The sequence below is a fragment of the Pectinophora gossypiella genome, chromosome 16 (assembly GCF_024362695.1).
Source record: "Pectinophora gossypiella chromosome 16, ilPecGoss1.1, whole genome shotgun sequence".
In the NCBI taxonomy this organism is placed as follows: domain Eukaryota; kingdom Metazoa; phylum Arthropoda; class Insecta; order Lepidoptera; family Gelechiidae; genus Pectinophora; species Pectinophora gossypiella.
Genome location: NC_065419.1, coordinates 12,946,674 through 12,968,575, shown reverse-complemented (window position 1 = coordinate 12,968,575; position 21,902 = coordinate 12,946,674). Strand labels below are relative to the sequence as shown.

At 39.6% G+C, this 21,902-nt stretch overlaps 1 protein-coding gene across 5 annotated transcripts in view; it reads right to left on the bottom strand.

The window, feature by feature from the left end:
• Positions 1-21,902, bottom strand: part of LOC126373787 (atypical protein kinase C) — a 322,244-nt gene that overhangs the window by 139,170 nt on the left and 161,172 nt on the right. Inside the window, exon 2 of one of the 5 annotated variants that reach the window (XM_050020081.1) lies at positions 17,460-18,109. The exons of the other annotated variants lie outside the window; for them this stretch is intronic. Within the exon in view, the coding sequence (XP_049876038.1) occupies positions 17,460-18,036 (577 nt within the window). The 5' untranslated portion in view covers positions 18,037-18,109. The remainder of the gene's footprint in view (positions 1-17,459; positions 18,110-21,902) is intronic. 5 annotated transcript variants of the gene reach the window in all.

The following is a 21,902-nucleotide window of genomic DNA, read 5'->3' as shown; positions in this document are numbered from 1 at the left end:
TTATCGCATGAAATACACAAAACAACTTACTACACAGTACAAATTTGTGGTATGGTAAAATTTGCATTTTATTTAACTTTGTACTACTCGTATTTACCATGTGGCAAAACATTGGGAAGTTTCGCGCTAGATCTTGTAATTTAACACTTTCAAGTACAGAACGTCTAGGGACGTTCCGATTGCAAGGTGTCATACTACCTATTATGAACCATCAATGATCCATGGTCTCTGTCCGTGAAAGGGTTAACAGTGGGTAGAGGTAAAAAGTTGTATGTTGCACCCGAGAGGAAATGAAAGGCAACTTGCACTACCTACTTATTACTATAAGTTATAGTACAACCAACATAGTTGATGTAACGACTACTTACTTACATCAGTAAGTAGTAACCGGGACCAACGCCTTAATGTGCCTTCCGAAGCACGGATCATCTTACTTTCGGCCAATCGGGTGATCAGCCTGTAATGTCCCAACCAAACTAGGATCACAAAGTATTTTTGTGATATTTCCCTACCGGGATTCGAACCCGGAACCTCCGGATCGTGAGGTTAATGCTCAACCACTGGACCACGGAGGCCGTTATACTGTTTATATACATTTAATAAAATCGTGTCAAATTAAGAAAGTACGCATCATCTTATTACGTATATTAGCGCGTGGTGCTTCGTAACGCGGTCGGGTTATACTGCGACTCTAATTGACTGGGAGTACTTGTTTTAGTGTAATTTAAACTAAAATAATAATTTTGGTGGGTTTTACTGCGAAAATTAAAAAGTTTATACTATTATTACGTGCACAATATCATTAGTCGTTACTTATTAGAAATATGATGTTCCATCGTTCTTTTTTTGTTTTGAGTTTCTATTTTTGCAAGTTTTACCACGCACTTCCCCGTGTTGCCAGTTCGGCGCCTAATCGCGCACTGAGGTAAAGTACTGTCCACGTCGTTATATTAACAGTAACTTTGCGTCCCATTCTTTGAGCGCTGATGTTCAATCTACGGTAGTAGTAAATCTATGCTACTCCCACTGAAGAGAAGCCAAAGCTAGCCAATCTGCAGGTTATTCGTATTCACCCAGCAACCTTCCATTCGTTAACCCACCCCCCACTAATACCCCTAAAGGGGAGGGGAGTTAATTTGTGTAATGACTCTTTGAGTTTGTTCGGATAAGCTGAACTTTATTTCAGCATGTGGATTACTGAAGTTTTTGAAAGCACCTGTTTTCTCATGTGAATGCAATGGAGGTATTTGATAGTGGGTGTTGTGGTGTAGTTAGTTCGTTCTCAAAACGACGATGTAAATTGACAAATGGCCGAAGTAATTCATCTAAAAAGCAATATTGCTATTTGACGTTTGTTTGAATTGCGCGCACTTACTTTTATATGCGCAAATGTCAAATAGCAATATTGCTTTTTCAGATGAATTGCTTCGATGTGGCCTTTTTAACCCCCCTGTTTTGTAGAATGGCGAATGTTACCTGTTGACGCATTCAATAGTATCAATTTTGAGACGACTGTTATACACACTGATTACCCGTCTCTGGAATGTTCCCAAAGAGGTAACGTTCCCGTTATAAAAATTCTTTAATAGTAAGAACACTTTTGCTTATCTTTTTCAAAATCTTTATGTACTCTGCCTAAAAGATTTTACTGCCGGGAACATTCAAAACATTGGATTATGGCGAGCAGTGGTAGCTCAGATGGAAGAAAGCGTCATGTTCGAATTCATGCTTGTGTCATAAATGATTATTCAAATTCAAAAATATCTTTATTCAATAGGTAACATAGTTACACTTTGAATCGTCAATTTTTACATAACGAACTACTTACTGCAGCTTTTCACAACCTGTATAGCCGGGGAAAAGAAGCTGCAAGAAAATCCTCGGCACAGGGGCCTAGACGTTCTTAAAAAAAAAGTAATTTAGCTGCCTAATATCAGTTCTCAGACAGTTAATCCCATGCATTCATATCTTCTAAATAATCACTAACTTTATAATAACCTTGAAGTTTCTATCGCGTGCTGAACATGTTTTAATTTCAACGGTGAAGGAAAACATCATATGGAAACCCATGTTCCCGAGAACTGCGTTTAGGAGGTATGTAACCTAACCTGTAATAAGCTTATTTTCCCTTCGGGTTGGAAGGTCAGACCGGCAGTCGTTTTTCTGAAAACCAGAATTGTCAAATCTTCAGGTTAAGTAAGCGGAAGATATATTTTATTGTCTTTTGATTTGTAATAATTTGATATGGGATGCCATAAACTTACAGGTATTTGGTGGGTGTTCCGTTGTCTTAAAAGTTTGGGAACCCAATACATTACCTTTAGAAGCCGCTAGAAGCCTTTCACTTCACCTAACGATCCCCAACTCGCGTCAAGAGCCGGGATCGACTGGTATACGTGAGTTGCGTAAATTGTTTAGCAACTGGCTTCACGTGAAAACGTCCTGTAGTCTTCTCTAACGATAGTGACCTATCGACTTAGTTTAAAAAAAACTATAGTATCGATAGGCTATATAGTATCGCTTCTTCTTCTTATCGTGTGGGTTGAGAGGTGGATAACCAACCACAATCCCTGGTGTCAAGATTATTATTGAGCCGCCAAAGGCCCCTGACGTGACTCAAGTACTCGTAACGGCTACGTACTTGCATCAGTAAGTAGTAACCGGGACCAACGGCTTGACGTGTCTTCCGAAGCACGGATCATCTTACTTCTGGACAATTAGGTGATCAGCCTGCAATGTCTTAACCAAACTAGGAAAAACAAAGAGATTTTTGTGATTTGCCTAACCGGCATCCGAACCTGAGACCTCCGGATCGTGAGCACAACGCTTAACCACTGGACCACCGACGCCGTAGTATACTAACTCATTTAGATACACAGCAATACTATCGAGAAAGGTAACCAGCTCGCGGCAACGATACCGACCCCGCCGGCGTGGTGAACGATTTCCCTCACTCACCGTTTATCGCTATCGGCCCACTCTCTCTCTCTATTTAAGAGCTGCGCTCTTGTCGGTGGAGTAACCGCCATTCCTCTCTTCTTCCCGCCAAAACCTTCACCTCCCGATACGACACGACCTGCACCTTCTCTTTTATTTGTTTCATAAATGTCCCACTATCGGCCCACTAGAGTCGATTAATTCTTTCTAATACAATCCTGTCAGTGGACACCCTGCGCAGAGGTTCATACCCAACAGTGCTCCGTTAGTCCGAAATTTTGTGCAGTCATGAGCAATATCATATACCCACTTTAGAACCCTGTCGCACTATCATATTCGACAGACTATGACTGACTATCATATTTGTCGTAGAAGCGTGGTGTGTGTCAGAAGGGTGGGCGTTAGAAGACAATAATGGCCGTCATCAGTATCACAATCATTTTATTTACTTCCACATAGTTTTTGTATCACGATTAAATAAAGTCACAGCATAAGGTACACACTCACGGCAACGTCACGGTATTTGTAACGGTTACACAGTCTCTCGTTATCTAGCGCGCATAAGGACGTTAGCGCGAAGGGGCCCTCCACCTCCCATGGTTCCAACATTCGGACCGAATCATCGGGACATGTTAACGTACTTGCTAGGTGCTCTTTTCCGATCACACTTTCTTGGCGTCCCTACAAGTTATAGGTGAGCGACTATAGCACTCCTCGTAATTATTCGACACGTCCGCTCATGACGATGGTTCGCGGTAGACTGCCTGACTAGAACGGCAGTGCACGTCCGCTCGACACAACGACTCTGTAGTGACTCCCTCGACTTCACGCAGCTCTGGCCGTACGCCACCTTTCTTCGGAGCGTTGCAACTTCATAACGGAAGTGATGTAACTTCATTTTATTTTCCGATTTGATCAATTTCTCTTCTTAATTCATAACTAACGCCGACATATTCAAAAAAAGTTAATGTGACATGGTATCAAAGTGTATACATATTAATGCTCGTGACCATACCGGGTGAGAGACCTGAGCGCTCATTTTTTGTTCATGTCATTAGGCTAGTTTCCAACTAGGCAAATCAGTTACTTTTTACTAAACGTCAAAACACGAAAACACTACGGAATTTGTATGAAAAAGCACGCTGTGACGTCACAGAAAAACGTGATAAAATGTCGGACTTATTATTACGTTTTCTTGATTAAAATTATGGTTAAAGACAATTTATTTCTTATTTCCAACATATTTAATGTTATTTACATAAGAAACAAAGTACATTTGTATACACATACGTTCACACTTCGCCTAATAGTTAAACTTAAACATAAGCATTTCTTTCACGCACTTCTACACATACACAGACTGGTCCGCAGAACCAAGCACCACACTTTCAAAATTATGACTTTAAGTAGGTTCACAAGATATATTTTAGAAAAAAAAAGACGGATTTGAAAACGAGTTTCATTTTGTATTACTACGTAGGTATAGTTCAAAGAAATCAAGTTCAAATAAGTTAAATAGATTTTTGTTTTTATACAACACTTACCCGTGCTCAGGGTAATGATGATACAAAGATCGAAAGAATTTCGCTTGGTTACGAGGAGGACCCGGTGGTGTAATGGTTAACACGCTCGTCCACACACTGCGGGTTCAAGTCCCGTCCGAGCCAGATTTTTTTTCAGTTTAAATTTTCTCTTTGTAAGTTATATACAAAAAAATTATAAATTGTTCGTTAGTTCTAAATCTGTTTATTTAGTGATCAGAATTTCATAATTTATCTTGAACCTAGTACAGTCACGAGCAATATCCTGTACCCACTTTAGTATCCTGTCGCACTAACATATTTGACATTTAGTGAGACTTACAGTTCAATACATATTAATTGCGGCTAATTTACGATAAGTATGCTTCGGAAGGCACGTTAAGCCGTTGGTCCCGGTGGCATTAGCAGTCGTTAATAACCACCAATCCGCACTGGGCCTGCGTGGTGGTTTAAGGCCCGATCTCCCTATCCATCCATAGGGAAGGCCCGTGCCCCATCAGTGGGGACGTTAATGGGCTGATGATGATGATGATGATGACGTCAAAAAAAGAAAAATAACTGTGATATTATAAGTATCGTTATACCTCGACGAGCTCACACTTGAGTGGTGTAGAGGAAAATACTAGCCACCCCTGGTAGGGGAGACATGTGTCATAAAATGTTGGCCTACTTACATAATTTTTTTTTTATTAAGAATACTCGTAAGCTCATTCTAGTCTTCCCCTTCCCCCCTTTCCTTGTAGCTTTCCTTCTATGATGTTTTTGATAAATTCGTCGTGTCTTATTAAGTGTCCAATCATCTTGCCTCTTCCGTCCTCAATAACGCTCAATATGTGCCTATTTTCCCTTATTCAAGAAGAGCTTACATGCTTACATGGAACAGATCAAAGAGAAGGTGAACGTCGTGTCTTATAATATAAGGAAGTGAAGGAATTGGCCTTTGATAGACAAGAATGCAGAATGCTACATTGACAAGAGCGTGGCTCTTAAATTAGTGATGATGTGACGAAGAATACTCGTAATTTCTAATAATATGTTGTATGCACATAATATGGATTGTATAAGTCGTATTACTTTAATGTTATGACCTAATCTTGACTTACCGATCCTTTCGATTGTGATAGTTGCGGCTTCCCAATACATCCCGCTTAGGGACGGTACTGAAAAGTATCGGCGTTCGAAGAACGTAATACGATCAACCCGATTAGCCATAGAGGCGGCCAATCAGCTCGCTTCAAACACTTCAGAACCTAGATAGCGACCCCGCTGGCATAGTCGACGATTTCCCTCAATCAGCACTTATCGCTATCGACCTACTAGGGTCGATTTTTTTTTAATATTTTCCTCTCAGACGACGCCCTGAGCCGAGGTTCGCGCCCAACTGGGCACCCTCAGGCCTGTCTCAAATTTTGTACCGGGCGAGAGCCCTCAGAGCTCCCCATTTGTCCGGCCACTTATCGACCCATTTTGGACACGTGTGTGACATTTTGAAGTTTCATACTGACTAACTTAGAGCCACGCTTTTGTCGGTGCAGTTCTACATTCTCGTCTATCAAAAGCCAATTCTGTGACTTCTTTATAAGACAGGACATTCGCTTTCTTTATTTGAAGTTTATTCTTTTATTTTATTTGTAAAGACTACAAGATCCCCTGAATAGCTTATTTCGTAACACCTTGTTGCCTTCCCAATCTAAGATTCCTATTACCCCCGAAGCGCAGTTTGAATGCTTACGGTTTTTCCCAATTAAAGGATTACAATTAGCAAGAATGCCACGTTTCAGGTTTACGATGTCGTTTCCACCTGACGCGACGTGGTTGGCATACCGGCACACAGATTTATACAGCACACCTGCTGGAGATAAGACTTTTGCGAGTTTTGGCAACGTATGTCTTTTGTGATTGGATGTTGTTTATTGTAAGCCAACAAAGATTTAAGCGACGCACATCTATTAGCTTAATCAGATACAAATACATACATACGATAGATATCAAAAGTTATAACGAAACGTATTTTTCGGGTGGGTTTCGTCACGATGTTTTCCTTCATCGCTGAGCACGTGATAATCATTTCTGTACCGTCAGTGAGAAGTAATACAACTTGAGTTGTACCACTTTTGAGTTATTAGCACTCATGTTCAAAAAATTCTCTTTCTGTCTAATTCTGTACCTGTACCTGTACTGTAACTGTAGCTATTATAAATTAATACGGAGATATTTTTTGTGTTCAGTGAGTATAAGTACAGATTGTGAAGGATTCATGCTGTTATAACACCGTGTAACATAGTTCATCTTAACTTACATCAAAGTGAAATGAAGATTTTCATTAAATATTTTGGTGCAAATAAATGCAACTCGACATATATTAAAATACACGCAATCCATAAATTTTATGGTCCAAACAACCAAATTTAAACTTTCCCATTCAGAAAATTTAGATCGAAAAAATTTCGTAGCTCTCCTAAAGCCGGGACGAGCGTCCTTCTGTCCATGCGAAATTCTTTCGATCTTTGCATCGTCATTAAGCTGAAACTTTCCCTTATTTTTATTTGCATTCTATCGCTGCAATGTGTCGCTTTTTGAAGTACCCTTAGATAGTAATACTACTTACCTTCAACTCTTTCGTAAAGAGTTTTTCTACCAAAAAGCCTTTTGGATCCCTCGAGAATCTCTTAAGTGAGGACTTATGTAACCAAACATTTCCTCAAACTTCAGCTCCGCACCTGACGCGGGTTCAATATTTCTCCGATAATCTTGCGTTCCGTTCTACGCAGTGTTGGGTGAGATATTTTAGCAAGATGGCCGTATATTTGCATATATGCAAAGTCGCTTGCAGGTAAGTGCTCGCGAGATTCGAGTGTTACTTTACGTTCTAGTTCGAGGGTATTGGAAAGTTTACTGTTGTCTTAGGTTGGTCGTTATAAGATGTTGAATGATAATATGTATAAACATGCATTCACATAAACAGCCTATATACGTCCCACAGCTGAGCACAGGCCTCCCCTCAATCAACCGGAGAGGGTCTGGAGCATACTCCACCACGCTGCTCCAATGCGGGTTGGTGGATGTGTTTTTACGGCTAATAGCCGGGACCAACGGCTTAACGTGTCCTCCAAAGCCGGAATCATCTTACTTTTTCGGACAATCAGCTGATTCAAGCCTGAAAAGTCCTTGCCAAACAATGGACAGTCTCGCAAAGTGATTTCGACAACGTACCCATCGGGAATCGAACCCGGACCTCCAGATCGTGAGCCTCCAGATCTAACCACTTGACCACGGAGGCTGTTATCAATATATCAATAAAATTAATTTACAAAAATAATGAATGTTCTGAGTATCATAAGTCATTACAAGAGAATAAGGGACTTTCCATGCTACGTTCACCAAAAACAATATAGATGGCGTTGTACAGCTTTAAAGTGATAATTACCTATTTTCTCATTACTCGGGTAAGTACACAATTACCTATTCCAAATTACAATGTAATGGCTCTAACATGATGGACTAATGTTATGGGGATAGGATGATCCCTTATCACCATAAGGTTCATCATATCCATCTTTGGACTTCGTATCAACAGTGGCTGCATGTTGTCTTTGATTAATTGTGGCTCTGCCCACCCCATTAGGGATTACGGGCGTGAGTTTATGTATGTATGTATGTACAATGTAATGGCAGAAGCATATATAAAAATAATTGTCGTTTGATTACTGTAATAACGGGTGGATGATGTAATTGTGCCTGGTTGTAATAAAAAAGGCATCATTTATACCCAACATACATACATAAACTCACGCCTATTTCCCACCAATTTTCAATTATAACCCTGACACCAGGGTTGATGAGGTTGGTATTCTACCTCACAACCCACACGATAAGAAGAAGAAGAAGAAGATTTCCCACCGGGGTAAGCAGAGACTACAGAATTCCATTTGCTTCGATGCTGACACACTTCTCTTGCTTCCTCCACATTCGTCAATCGCTTCATACACGCACGCCGGTTCAGAGTAGATCGTATTGACCTTTTCTAAGGACATCTCCAACTCCAATTTGGTCATCGTAAGTCATTTATACCCAAAAGCATAGATAAAAGATTTATATGTATGTTATCCATGAAATTATAGCAGCTGATATTAGGCAGCTAAATTACTCAATTGTATATCAAAATTCTATGTTTATTTTTATTTTTTTAAAGAACGTCTAGGGCCCTGTGCCGAGGTTTTTCTTGCAGCTTCTTTTCCCCGGCTATACAGGTTGTGAGAAGCTGCAGTAGTTTTAGGCGGATGTGACGTTCGTTATGTAAAAATTGACGATTCAAAGTGTAACTATATTATTTACTGAATATTACCTACTGAATAAAGATATTTTTGAATTTGAATTAGAAGGTTAAAGGTAGGAAATTCTGAACAGCGCCATCTATTTTGTCTTCGGGGAACGTAGCCTAGAAAGTCTCTCATTGGCAACCCCTTTTAGTATGAGCATAGAATAAACAAAATACTACGTATAGAAGAGCGATTTGTATAGATAAATTATCGTATTTATTGGCATATCCTGGTGTCAGGGACATGGCTGTTGTATGGGTGGTCCATATAATGATTATTTTCTAAATGTTTTCTTTTTGTTCTTTTTTTGTTAGAAATTAAGAAAATTATATTATGTAATTGGAGATGTCCTTAGAAAAGGTTCAATACGATCTACTCTGAACCGGCGTGCGTGTATGAAGCGATTGATGAATGTGGAGGAAGCAAGAGAAGTGTGTCAGGATCGAAGAAAATGGAATTCTGTAGTCTCTGCTTACCCTGGTGGGAAATAGGCGTGAGTTTATGTGTATGTATATTATGTAAGTTATGTACGCCGTAACACAGTATATATATAAATTTTCCTGTCAGAAAATTCATGAAGATTTTGGTGTTTTTTTAATTATTTTCCGTTTCATACTTTTGCGGCGGAAAATTTTACTTGATGTCAACTCAGAATCATGGCCTGAATTATCCCTCAAAGTTGTCGTTACGATGTCTCTTACACCCTGTATATGAGCTCTTTTTTATTGGAACACAACACAAATGTCCTTTTAATGTTTTTATCATCATCCCTGACGTTAGAAGTATCGTTCTCATTTTTAATAAAGAAAAATACCCTTCACAGTTTATTCAACTCTTCCCCGCGCACGTTTTAAAGCGATCCAGTGGCGCGCAACCCTCGGCCCAGTCAATAACATTGAAAATTTAATTACAAGCTATCAGCACAAGAACGTGACGGGCATACTTCAATTACTCCAGTGTACAAAGGGCTCCGAGAAAAGCCAGTTCCGATTGAAAAAAAAAAGAAAAAAACTTGATGGAAATCGAAGCCATTTGTAATGAAAATAACGACTTCAGTAATTACCGGTTCTGTTGGAATGAAATGTCCGAGATTTAGCACCACTGCATTTCGAACCCTGGCAACAATTTTGAAAAAGTCGATTTCAGCTTATTCCGGAGAATAGAGATTCAAATTCAAAAACAGAATATAGATCTTGAAACTGTGTTTGGGATATTGAGACTTATTACAATGTTTTTAAAACGGAGTATTCTTTACACTGATGGAATGGTCTTTACTTGTTGCGTTCGATGGTATCTTGAGGGTTTTTGGGGTGGAAGATGGATATCTGTTTAAATATTGGAGTATTTGAAGTGTCCGAACATTTTCTGATCGTATCTTTGGTAATTTCCTCCAATTAGTTCACCGTTTTTAAGGTTTTAGGATACGAATTTGAGGATTAGACTAATAATGATTTTATTACATAGTAAATATCGTTAAAAGGTGAAGCTTTTTTTGGTTTTTGTATTGACGTATATTACACAAAAAAATGTGTACATCTTTTTCAAGTTAAATGATACCTTTCTCACTTAAATCATCTAAACCTGTTTTTTTATTACATTTACATGTATTAGTGGATATATAAACACTTTTTTCAGACAACTAAGCAAACAGAATACATACCCATTGAACTTTTTCTAAGGACATCTCCAATTATTAGCATTACTAAACTTTAAAATATATAAAGTGAAAATTGATGGTAGGGCTAGCAGAGGAAGAACGTAAATTCACCAAATTGGAGATGTCCTTAGAAAAGTTTTAAGTACGATCTACCCTGAATGCGGAAGAAGCAAGAGAAGTGTGTCAGGATCGAAGCAAATGGAATTCGATAGTCTCTGCTTACCCCGGTGGCAAATAGGCGTGAGTTTATGTATGTGTGTAAAATATTACTATCCTACTAAATACAAAACTCACGCCTATTTGCCTGATATATGATAATCATTAGAAAGTATAGCGTCCCGAAAATTGCATGGTAGTAAGACACAGCGGAAGTAAAAAACAGGTTAAGTGCCCTATTTTTCTGAATGAATATTTAATACAAAGCTCGCCTCACATTTCTTTTTCCTGTATTTATTTCGTCCTTGCTTCGCCTGTACAAAACATCACACATATTAATCTTCACAGCGAGCTATTACTGCTCATGTTAATTACAATAAATAATAAAAGCAAAGCTATTAATATTAGAAAAGTTATTATTAAGTTTGAAATAACGTTCGTAGGTCGGCGGTAGTTATAACCGGTCACACGGAGCCTCATTTGTGACATGTTGTAGTTTTGTCCGTTCAATATTTGGCCTGACAAATGGTGAACTCTGTTTAAATAAATTTATCAAATCAAATATACTTTATTGCACAGAACTAAAAAAAATAAATTAATAACCAATTCGTTATAATTATAGAACGTGTGCTTAAAAAGTGTATGTGTTTGTGTGTAGTGGAGGTGAAGCTAAAGTTATTGAATGTTTATTTCCACAACACATCCATACATACATACATAGGTACAATAGTAACGTTTAGAAACAAATCGATCGCTGCGTGGTTTCAAGTTTACCCTATTGAGGTCATGTGCACCGCATTCTAGTGGAACAATGGCCCCGATTCCTGCAGATACCTCCTAATTTTACTTTAAGTTATACCTGTCATTTTCTTATCCGTTGAAAAGGAAAGGGACAGATGATTGACAGCTCTTAATTTTAGGAAGAATGAGTAAATGAATGAATAACCCGGGCGAAACAAAAAGGCATCTCGCTGGTATGCAAACCGTTTCACGTGTGCCGTCAACTTTTCTGTTCTGTCTGGTTATTAGCCAATGCAATTTTTTTATAGGGTTATTTTAGATTTGTGCATGACATGTGTTTCATAAATTTTATGCTTGTCGATTACCCGTCCCTTTCCTTTTCGGCGGATTAGAAAATGACAGGTATAACTTAAAATAAAATTAGATGGTGTTTACAGGAATTAGCACAAATGCCTAGTCGCTTGTTTATGTCCACACCAGGGGCTTTATAGAGTAGGCAGAGGAAAGAACCTTTTTAATAGCTGTTAACTTTGCGGATGAAGGATAATAGGATTACAAAAGCGGTATATAAAGCGAAGATTGTTGGTTTATCAATTGTTTCATACACGCACGACAGAGAGATCAGAGTAGATCGTACTAAATCTTTTCTAAGTACACCTTCAATTTGATCTGGAGGATTTGGTCTAGAACGATGTGGAGGAAGCAAGATAAGTGTGATCGAAGCATATATGAACTATTATATTTTTAGAAGACATTATTTGAAGGCATTGTTATTTCAGTCTGTGAGCATTGAATACTAATTCCAAGAAAATAATATTATGTCTTAACAAACTTCGAACTTTTTCGTTACAACTAAAACACAAAATACCGTACTTTTCAGAATCAACTATAATTAAAGTATTCGGAATAACTGAGACTCTTCAAACTAAATATTTTCCGTCAAAACCACAAATAAATAATAAAATTAACCGGACGTGCACCAATGTGTTAATTTATCTTACGTACAGTTTAGGATGGGTGACCACAAAAAGAAAAGTTTTCATCTCGAGCTCCTCCGTGCTTCGGAAGGCACGTTAAGCCGTTGGTCCCGGCTGCATTATCAGTCGTTAATAACCACCAATCCGCGTGGTGGTTTAAGGCCCGATCTCCCTATCCATCCATAGGGAAGGCCCGTGCCCCAGCAGTGGGGACGTTAATGGGCTGGTGATGATAGTGATGATGACAGTTTCCCACTAACACAATTAGGTAGTTTCCTAGGTCAAAGATAAATAATGAATATCTGATTACTCAACAAAGACAGATCTAAAGGTAACAAAAAAACGTTTTCTTTTTTCTATTTAACTTATTTATGAATTTTAGTAAAGAAAAATGTATTAATAAGTGCGACATTTTGGCACGTTTTCTATGACGTCATAGGTTGCTTTTTGATACAAATTCCATAGTAATTTCGCGTTTTGACGTTTAGTAAATAGTAACTGATTTGACTAAGTAGAAACTAGACTATTGGCTTGACCATTTTCGACGTTGGTCTATCAGGAAGCTTTATGAGGCGTGGATACTTAGTTCATTTTGCAATGGGTGTGGGTGTGCCTCCAATGAGCTTATCTTCTTTTTTGACGTGACTTATTGTAGATTTGCCGCAGATGGCATTAACTACTTGGCCGGACAAATGGGAAGCGCTGAAGGCTCTCACCCGGTACAACGTTTAAGGCCTGAGGGTGCCCAATATTACGCGAGAAGTAAAATATTTGAAAGAATTAATCGACCCTAGTGGATCGATAGGTCGGTATTAGGGCCCTGAGCTTATGTTAAAACTGAAACTTCCAACTGAAAATGAACAAAAATACTCGAATAACGTCTCCCAGATTAAGATCTGGCAAGAAGAGAAAAGATTCTCCATAACTACGCTACGGAACATTAGACGCGAACGCGATGGATGTCAGAAAGTAGGTCGTACATTACAGAAATAAGAAACTTTCCTAATTTCATATATACGTATACATCTATACACGAAGCCGAGCCTGTAATTCCTACTGGGGTAGATAAAGCCACAAGTCATCAAAGAGCCATTTTGTAGAGCTTACAAAATAAGAGATAACATAACAAGATCAGGACTATATCCCAATTCAGAGGTACGCCCATAGCAAGATGAACTTAGCTCACCGAGCTTTCTGTCAGACCAACGTGATGACCACAAAAATGATCACTATTTTGGTTAATAAAAGAATGTTCTAATGCAGCGGGGCGTTATAAACAATAAGTCACTTTTATCTCTCTCTCTCTCTCTCTCTCTATTTAAGAGCTGCGCTCTTGTCAGTGGAGTAACCGCCATTCCTCTCTTCTTCCCGCCAAAACCTTCACCTCCCGATACGACACGACCTGCACCTTCTCTTTTATTTGTTTCATAAATGTTATCCTAGGTCTACCCCTTCCTCTCTTCCCTTAAATTTTTCCTTCTATAATGTAACTTCACTTCTTCTTCTTTTTCTTCTTCTTGTAATGTCACTTTTATAATCACTTGTTATTAATTTATAGGATAGAAAATAGTCACAAAGCACAATACACGTATTGACGCTGCGGAGGTTGGGCGAACAGAGAGAGAATGAAGAAAAGAATGAATTTAGTATGAATCCTGTGAATGAATACTAAACAGGTGGTGAGTCGTATCGCCGTCTATAACGGTCGAGCCAACTGTGTTAGTGGAAAACTGCAAATAACTTATTGGCGCAAGTCCGGTACCGGGGTTCGAACCGGCGCTCCCCGATTGAAAAGCAAACCGATGTACCACAGGACCATAGTGGGTGAAAATAAGAGATATAAGACAGAAGTACGGTCACGAGCATTAATATATAAACACTTTGGTACCATGTCACATTAACTTTTTTGACAAATTGAACTGTAAGTCTCACTAAATGTCAAATATGTTAGTGCGACAGAGTCCTAAAGTGGGTACATTATATTGCTCATGACTGTACATAGTAATACAATAAATTACCCTTTAACTTTGGTGTCGTTGTCTCTGTAAAATTACTACAGTGGTTTTATAGCTTTACGCAGAAAAATATTCGGGAAATTATCGCAAACAATTTTATTCGTATCAAATTCAAAATAATTATTTTGGAAACTAGTCTATATTATGTTAGTAACAGAAAGCTTAACCTAGTATTAATAACAGATTCATCATCATCATCTCCCTAGCATTATCCCGTTTTTCACAGGGTTCACTTAGGTAACCTGAAGATTTGACAGTTTCGGTTTTTTACAGAAGCGACTGTCTGACCTTCCAACCCGCGAAGGGAAAACCAGCCCAATAATGGTTAGGTTTCCGCTGAGCACGTGATAATCATTTATGATCCAAACTTGAATTCAAAAACAAATTCGACGATCATTCGTTTAGGCCTGTGCTTTATTCGAACCTGCGACCCAGAAGTGAGAGGCAAGCGTTCTACCTTTGCAAACAATTATTCGCATAATTTGTCAAATGTTTAAGAAACAGAACAGATGGAGGTTTGATTCAAATGTAAAGTTTAAAGCTAAGGCAAGCGAGAATAAGATTATTAGCTCGGTCGACAGATGACAGCAGGCGTTGCGTTGCTAAAGTTATTAGGTTCGATTTCCGGGTTGACAAATTATTGTGAGAAAAATATTAGTTGAACTGAAGTTTGACTGCACTGTTTATTTAGTTATTTAATAATTAATTCTACACAGGATAACACGATGTGAAGGTTACTTTAAGTAGAAAAATCTTACTATAATATTTTAATGATTACTTACCAAAAAGATAAAAATGTCTGGTATTAAATGTGTTGCTCTAGTTATTAAATAACTTGTAATGTATAGCTACATTGATTTAAAGAATGTGTTGCTGTTGCAGTTTCTTATTATTTCTTCTCTTCAGCCGTAACACCTTGCGAAATGATGGAGATCCAAAAATGTTTAATTGACCTTCAACATGTTTATCCATGATAATTAGGTTGACACAATATGACAACATGAAGAGAGGCAAAAGTTACAACTTATTTTTGACAGAAATTATTAAGTCATCCCGTTCGCTGTTATTGGCCCCAATTCCTGCAGACACCTCCTAATTTAATTTTAAGTTATACCCGTCATTTTCCTATCCGCCAAAAAGGTAAGGGACCGATGATTGACAACTGTTAATTTTAAAACCAATGCGTCAATGAATGAATAAACCGAGCGAATCAAATAGCTATCTCGCTGATATACAAGTTATACAACCCCTCCCTTTGACGTGTGCTGACAACTTAATTTTGTCGGGTTATTGGCTGATGTAAATTTTGGAGCGTCTTTTTAATTTCTGCCTAAAATTGACGAGTGTTCCATAAACTTTATGCTAGTCGATTACCTGACCCTTTCTTATTCAGCGGATAAGAAAATGACAGGTATAACTTAAAATAAAATTGGATGGTATACAGGAATTACCATCATTGTCGATTTAATTCAAAATTTTGGCAATGAATTATCTAAACAAATTGTGACATAGTTTGCCTCTTGTTTTTAAAAAAATATATATTTAAAGTAAGATGGAAAAACAGAAACAATTTCTTATAATATTGAGACTTTTTCATTAAAGACACGAAAGTCCAAACAAAAAAGAAATCTATTTATTTGTACACTCATACTTCTCTACAGTATGACAAATTCAGGAAAACCCCTGAATCATTTCTCATGGAATGACTCCAAAAAAATTTACGAGAAAACTGTTGCAATAATTTTCCTTTATGGCTGAGCCATTACGTGGTTACTATGTTCTATAAATAAGGGTTGGTCACGGCCAGATTACTACTAGTCATGTGATTTATGGCATGTGGGCTTCGGAATATCAAATATTACAATGGGTCTGATTCAGTCAGCTGTGAATTTAACAGTTCAATCAAGGGTATGCCGTTTATGTCTGTTGCCTATTGATCGCTTATTTTGTGTAAGCTCTGAATATAGATATTTCGATGTTTTATCTATAGCTGTGTTCCGAATGTAACTCGCTTAATTATAATATACATATTTATTCAAGCAATGGCGCTGATACTGGATACAGCGTTCACCCAATCTTTTAAAAAAGCTCATAAAAGAGTGGTTGTTGAAGAACATATTATTCTTTGAATTTAATGAATCTCTTTGCTATAATAATGTATCATCATCATCACCAGCCCATTAACGTCCCCACTGCTGGGGCACGGGCCTTCCCTATGGATGGATAGGGAGATCGGGCCTTAAACCACCACGCGGGCCCAGTGCGGATTGGTGATTATTAACGACTGCTAATGCAGCCGGGACCAACGGCTTAACGTGCCTTCCGAAGCACGGAGGAGCTCGAGATGAACTTTTTTTTGTGGTCACCCATCCTATGACCGGCCTTTGCGAAAGTTGCTTAACTTCGACAATCGCAGACCGAGCGCGTTTACCGCTGCGCCACGGAGCTCCTCATAATAATGTATAGACCTAATTAATGTACTTACCATTGACATGAAGCTTATGTTACCAATAAATATTTGTATTTGTATTCTAGCAAACACGTCATTATTTTAAGGTATACCTGTCATCGAATGAAGGGACGAACAAAAGATGTTCGCTGGAACCACCATATTAAAACCTATTAAACGGGTGCTGATTTATTTGTGGCGTCTCTGAAAATCCAGCTGTTGAAAGACAGAAAGTTAATTGTACTTCTTCTTCTTCTATCGTGTGGGTTGTGAGGTGAATTACCATCCTCATCAACCCTGGTGTCAGGGTTATTATTGAGCTGCCAAAGGCCCCTGACATGGCTCATGGTATCGACTACTTGTTTACATCAGTAAGTAGTAACCGGGACCAACGGCTCAACGTGCCTTCCAAAGCACGGATATCTTACTTTTTGGACAATCAGGTAATCAGCCTGTAATGTCCTAACCAAACTAGGGTATACAAAGTGATTTCTGTAATATGTCCCCACCGGGATTCGAACCCGGGACCTCCGGATTGTGAGCCCAACGCTCAACCACTGGACCACGAAGGCCGTTACTAAAAGTCCTATTTTATCCTAAATTTGTTTTCCTAAAATGTTCTATCTTTCTTTATTTCTTTCTTTTGTAACATGAGAGCGACACATACCTGTAGCGTACGCCGGTTCTAGGTCATCCTCGTCGTCGGTGTGGTGCCTGCTGGAGCCGTGCGAGTGTGAGTGGTGGCCGACGCCCACGTGTACTGGTTGTATGGGCTGCTCGTAGTGCTTGTGGTGGTCGACGTAAACGCGGTGGTGGTGCGGGCACGGCGCCGGCGGCAGGTAGTCGGCCAGCGTGCCGCCCCGCGTCAGCGTCGAGCCCGCGCTCAGCGTCCCGCCCCCCGAACACGACGCCAGCGCGCTCCGCACCGACCCCAGATCCAACGAAGGCCGCCTCGACAACTCGCCGTAACTCTCCCCGAACAGCGCGCTCGCCGGCACCTGGTGGCGCACGTCATGCTGGTGGTGCGAGTGGCCCCCGTTCGAGGACGAGTGCGGCGACGCCGAGTGGTCTCGGCTGTCGCGTGACGTCGACGCCGTGTGGATAATGCTCTCGTCGTGCGTCTCCATGACCTCGCGCGCCGTCGGCGGGTTCGCGTGCACGTGCACGGCCGCGGTGCCCGCCCGCCGTGGGCTCCGGCCGCGGTCCGGCAGCACCGACGACGCCGACCAGTATCCCCACGCCATTTTTAACTCAGTCTTATATCACAATCAAAAATCACTGGCCATAAACACTGGGAAGACTTCGAAGACTTTGATCCTGCGGAAGTGGAGTCGACACGAGTGAGAGGGTTTAGAGGGGCAGGCCGCGTAATCCGAGTGGACGGAGGGAGGGTGACAATTGTGTAAACGAACCTAATCCCCTTTGACGTCGCCGCCGAGCGCAGACAAAGCTTCGTGACCGCATACCGCGACTCACGTGATACCGAAAATGTTTTTTTAAACGTGACATTTGGGTTAGTGTGAGCGCCCAGCCGACAGCGACAGAAAACAAACGTTGGACGGATATACAATTTGGCTTTCAGAATACTGACGAATTTTTGAGTAACATGAAACTGTATTTAAAAATTTTAGACATGGATCATGAAATAATACGAATTCCGAAATGTCGAAACTTTTTAATCAGCGCAAGCATTAAACGCGATAACGGTGTTTCCTGACATCAAACAACATAGTAAATCAAATAATTCTGTTTATATTGCAGCCAGTGAATTTCATTTCATATCTCATTGCCCCGATAGGATCGCTGTGATGAACTAATTCGGGAGAATTCGGGTGTATTCGAATAATATCGAGTTCATTCGGTTAGATTCGGGTGAATTCGGGTTGATCCGCCTCGGAGGGATGGTAAATGAGATGGAAACTGGGCTGATACATGACGACAAACAAGAGATGTTAGTAAGCTCTGCTGAGTAGCAAATTCCACTTATGACGGTTCAGTTGTAGATTAAATTGTAACTGTTTTTGTGCCGGGGCTTTAATACGCAGCGAAGTTGAGAACACAACATTATGAGAAATTCAAACTTATTTGAGTTGAAAAGTCTAATTTATTTCATTACAGATGATAAATCAAAAGACATAGATACCTTTGAGTAAAAACATGCCTCAAATACGCGCAATCATTAAGTTTGTAAGATTTTAAAGGCAAAGATTACGTTGTTAAGACTTCAAATTAAGAAGCTAAATACAATTGAATACCGCGCGTTGACAATTCGTGTTAGATTAATCTTCTGATCGGCTAAGCGACTGCCGCCCGCAATGGCTGAAGCAACTTTCAGCATTAATTATTTATAAATTGTTAAAGCAACAATGTAACGGATAGCGTTGAAAGCACTTCTCAGAAATTATTAAATCGACTTAACAAAGCATTTTCTTTGTACCGTAGGTATCGCATTTTAGAATTGTTTAGCCACGCGTCGTACGGCTGAGTATCTCTCCAAAACATCAAGTGGATGTTTCGTACATTTTCCACGTTTATATGAAATTTTAATTAATTCCTGAATTACGATGTATAAAAGTGAAATTCTCGAAAAAATCCCGAGGGATTTTATATGAATAAAAGTTGAAGATTCAATCATGAAAATCGGGGAAGTCATTTGAGAAGCAATTTATTTTGAGTAACGTAACCTGTAACTATCAGACTGACGCGTTTGAATGACTATTAACGAGGTTAGAAGTAAAACGTCAGTATAAATTATGACGGTCTGTGGAGGGGAACCTCTGCCAGTGGGTTGGAAATAGGGATGTATGGATGTGAAGTTCCGATATCGGGTACATTTATAGATAAAGGAATAATTTGAAATACACATACATAAACTCACGCCTATTTCCCACCGGGGTAAGCAGAGACTATGGAATTCCATTTGCTTCGATCCTGACACACTTCTCTTGCTTCCTCCACATTCATCAATCGCTTCATCCACGCACGCCGGTTCAGAGTAAATCATACTACCTAAACATTTTCTAAGAACATCTCCAATTTGGTTTAATGTAAGATCTTCTAGGTCTTTCTTTGTCAGCCCTACCATCAACTTTTTAATTTTAAATATAATTTCGGATCATCCGTTACTTTCGGATAGTTTCGGTTAGGGATAAAACAGCCTATGTACGTCCCACTGTTGGGCACAGGCCTCCCCTCAAATGACCGGAGGGGGTATGGAGCATACTCCACCACGCTGCTCCACCGCGGGTTGGTGGAGATGTTCCTCCGAAGCACGCAATCATCTTAGTTTTTCAGATAATTAGGTGATTTAAGTCTGATAAGTCCTTATCAAACAAAGAAGAGTCTCACTAAGTGATGTCGACAATGTCCCCATCGGGAATTGAACCCAGGCCTCCCTGAGCGTTAAGCTCTAACCACTAGATCACGGACTAGTGACAAATCAATAGAAAAACAAACAACGCAGATAGCGCGGTGTCGGTCGGCAGAAACAAAAACCTGTCATAACGTGTTTTATTTAGACTACGCCCCTATCCGAAACTATCCGAAACTCTAATATTGAGTTTAGATAGTTTTTTTTATTTCGGATATCCGATAGTTTCGGTTACGGAGCTCCGTAACGTCTCTAGTTGGAAACGCACGCGATTCAACTTGACAACGACACCTCGAGGATGCGTCCGGGAAATAACATGTGTATAAAATGAGTATAATACGAAAGGTGCGTTCAGAATAGTCGACGAAGCGTGAATCGTTATGCAAATTCTGAAGAGGATTTTGCGTATGAAAATGAATGTTAACAGCGTCGTGTTGAAAGGACGAGAGGAAAGCTTATCGAAATTTTAACAACTGCGGATTTAACCTCCATTATAATATTTAATAGAGGAGCTCGGTGGCGCAGCGGTAAACGCGCTCGGTCTGCGATTGTTGAAGTTAAACAACTTTCGCAAAGGCCGGTCATAGGATGGGTGACCACAAAAAAAAAGTTTTCATCTCGAGCTCCTCCGTGCTTCGGAAGGCACGTTAAGCCGTTGGTCCTGGCTGCATTAGCAGTCATTAATAACCACCAATCCGCACTGGGCCCGCGTGATGGTTTAAGGCTCGATCTCCCTATCCATCCATAGGGAAGGCCCGTGTCCCAGTAGTGGGGACGTTAATGGGCTGATGATGATAATATTTAACATAACACAACAACATAGTATCACGCCTGAATCCCGGAAGGGGTAGGCAGAGGTATATAGTATACATTCTCGTTAGCTATATTTATGTCCCATGCAATAGGGCGAGCCTAATGCCATTAACCGGGCACAAATTCTGGAAGCCACGTATTTGATGTAAATATAAGTACTTGCTAAAACATCAGAATGCAGAGCAGATGATAAATAAAAGGGAAAATTGAATAAACGAATCCATTGCAAAACTAAAAAGCCATCATATTGGTTCAAATAATATTCGCAGACCGCAAAAGTAGAAATATGCAAAGAAAATGCTCGCAAAAACTTTTCGCATACAAATGTTTGACGTCAATATTTATATAAGAAAGCGATGAGTCTGTGGGTATTCGTGTTTGTATTTAGAATAACAAGATGGAGGGAAGTTTCAGGGAAAGTACCAATAAGACTCCAGAATTAGGTTTGGATGGCATCGTACAATTTAGTAACAGAAGTAAATTCCAAGTACCGTTGTGTATTTACTTGAAGAGACTTTGCAAGATAGTTCAGAATTCGTTTGTTAATTTGGTTTCTTGGACTATAGTTTCGAAGGTAGTACATATTTACGATAAGCAGATAAGCAAATTAATGTTTCATTAAAGATTGTGTGCAAAACTAAATTGATATAATGCAAAACTACCTCGAATATACTCAACTCAAGGTATTCCCAGGATACAGAACCTTATAGGCTTAACAACAAACATCACCTAACAACAAAAAAGTAAATTCATCCGCGTCGTATCTTTTGCAAAGCCCATGTAACAACTTGGTATAATAAAAACGAACGAAAACGGGCGAGAAATTACGCGTTGCTATACAGTAAACTTATTTCATTACCCGCCTTTGACGAGCCTTCAACGCGGGAAAACGCGCGCGCCAAAAACCATGCATTGCAAATTTCTTTA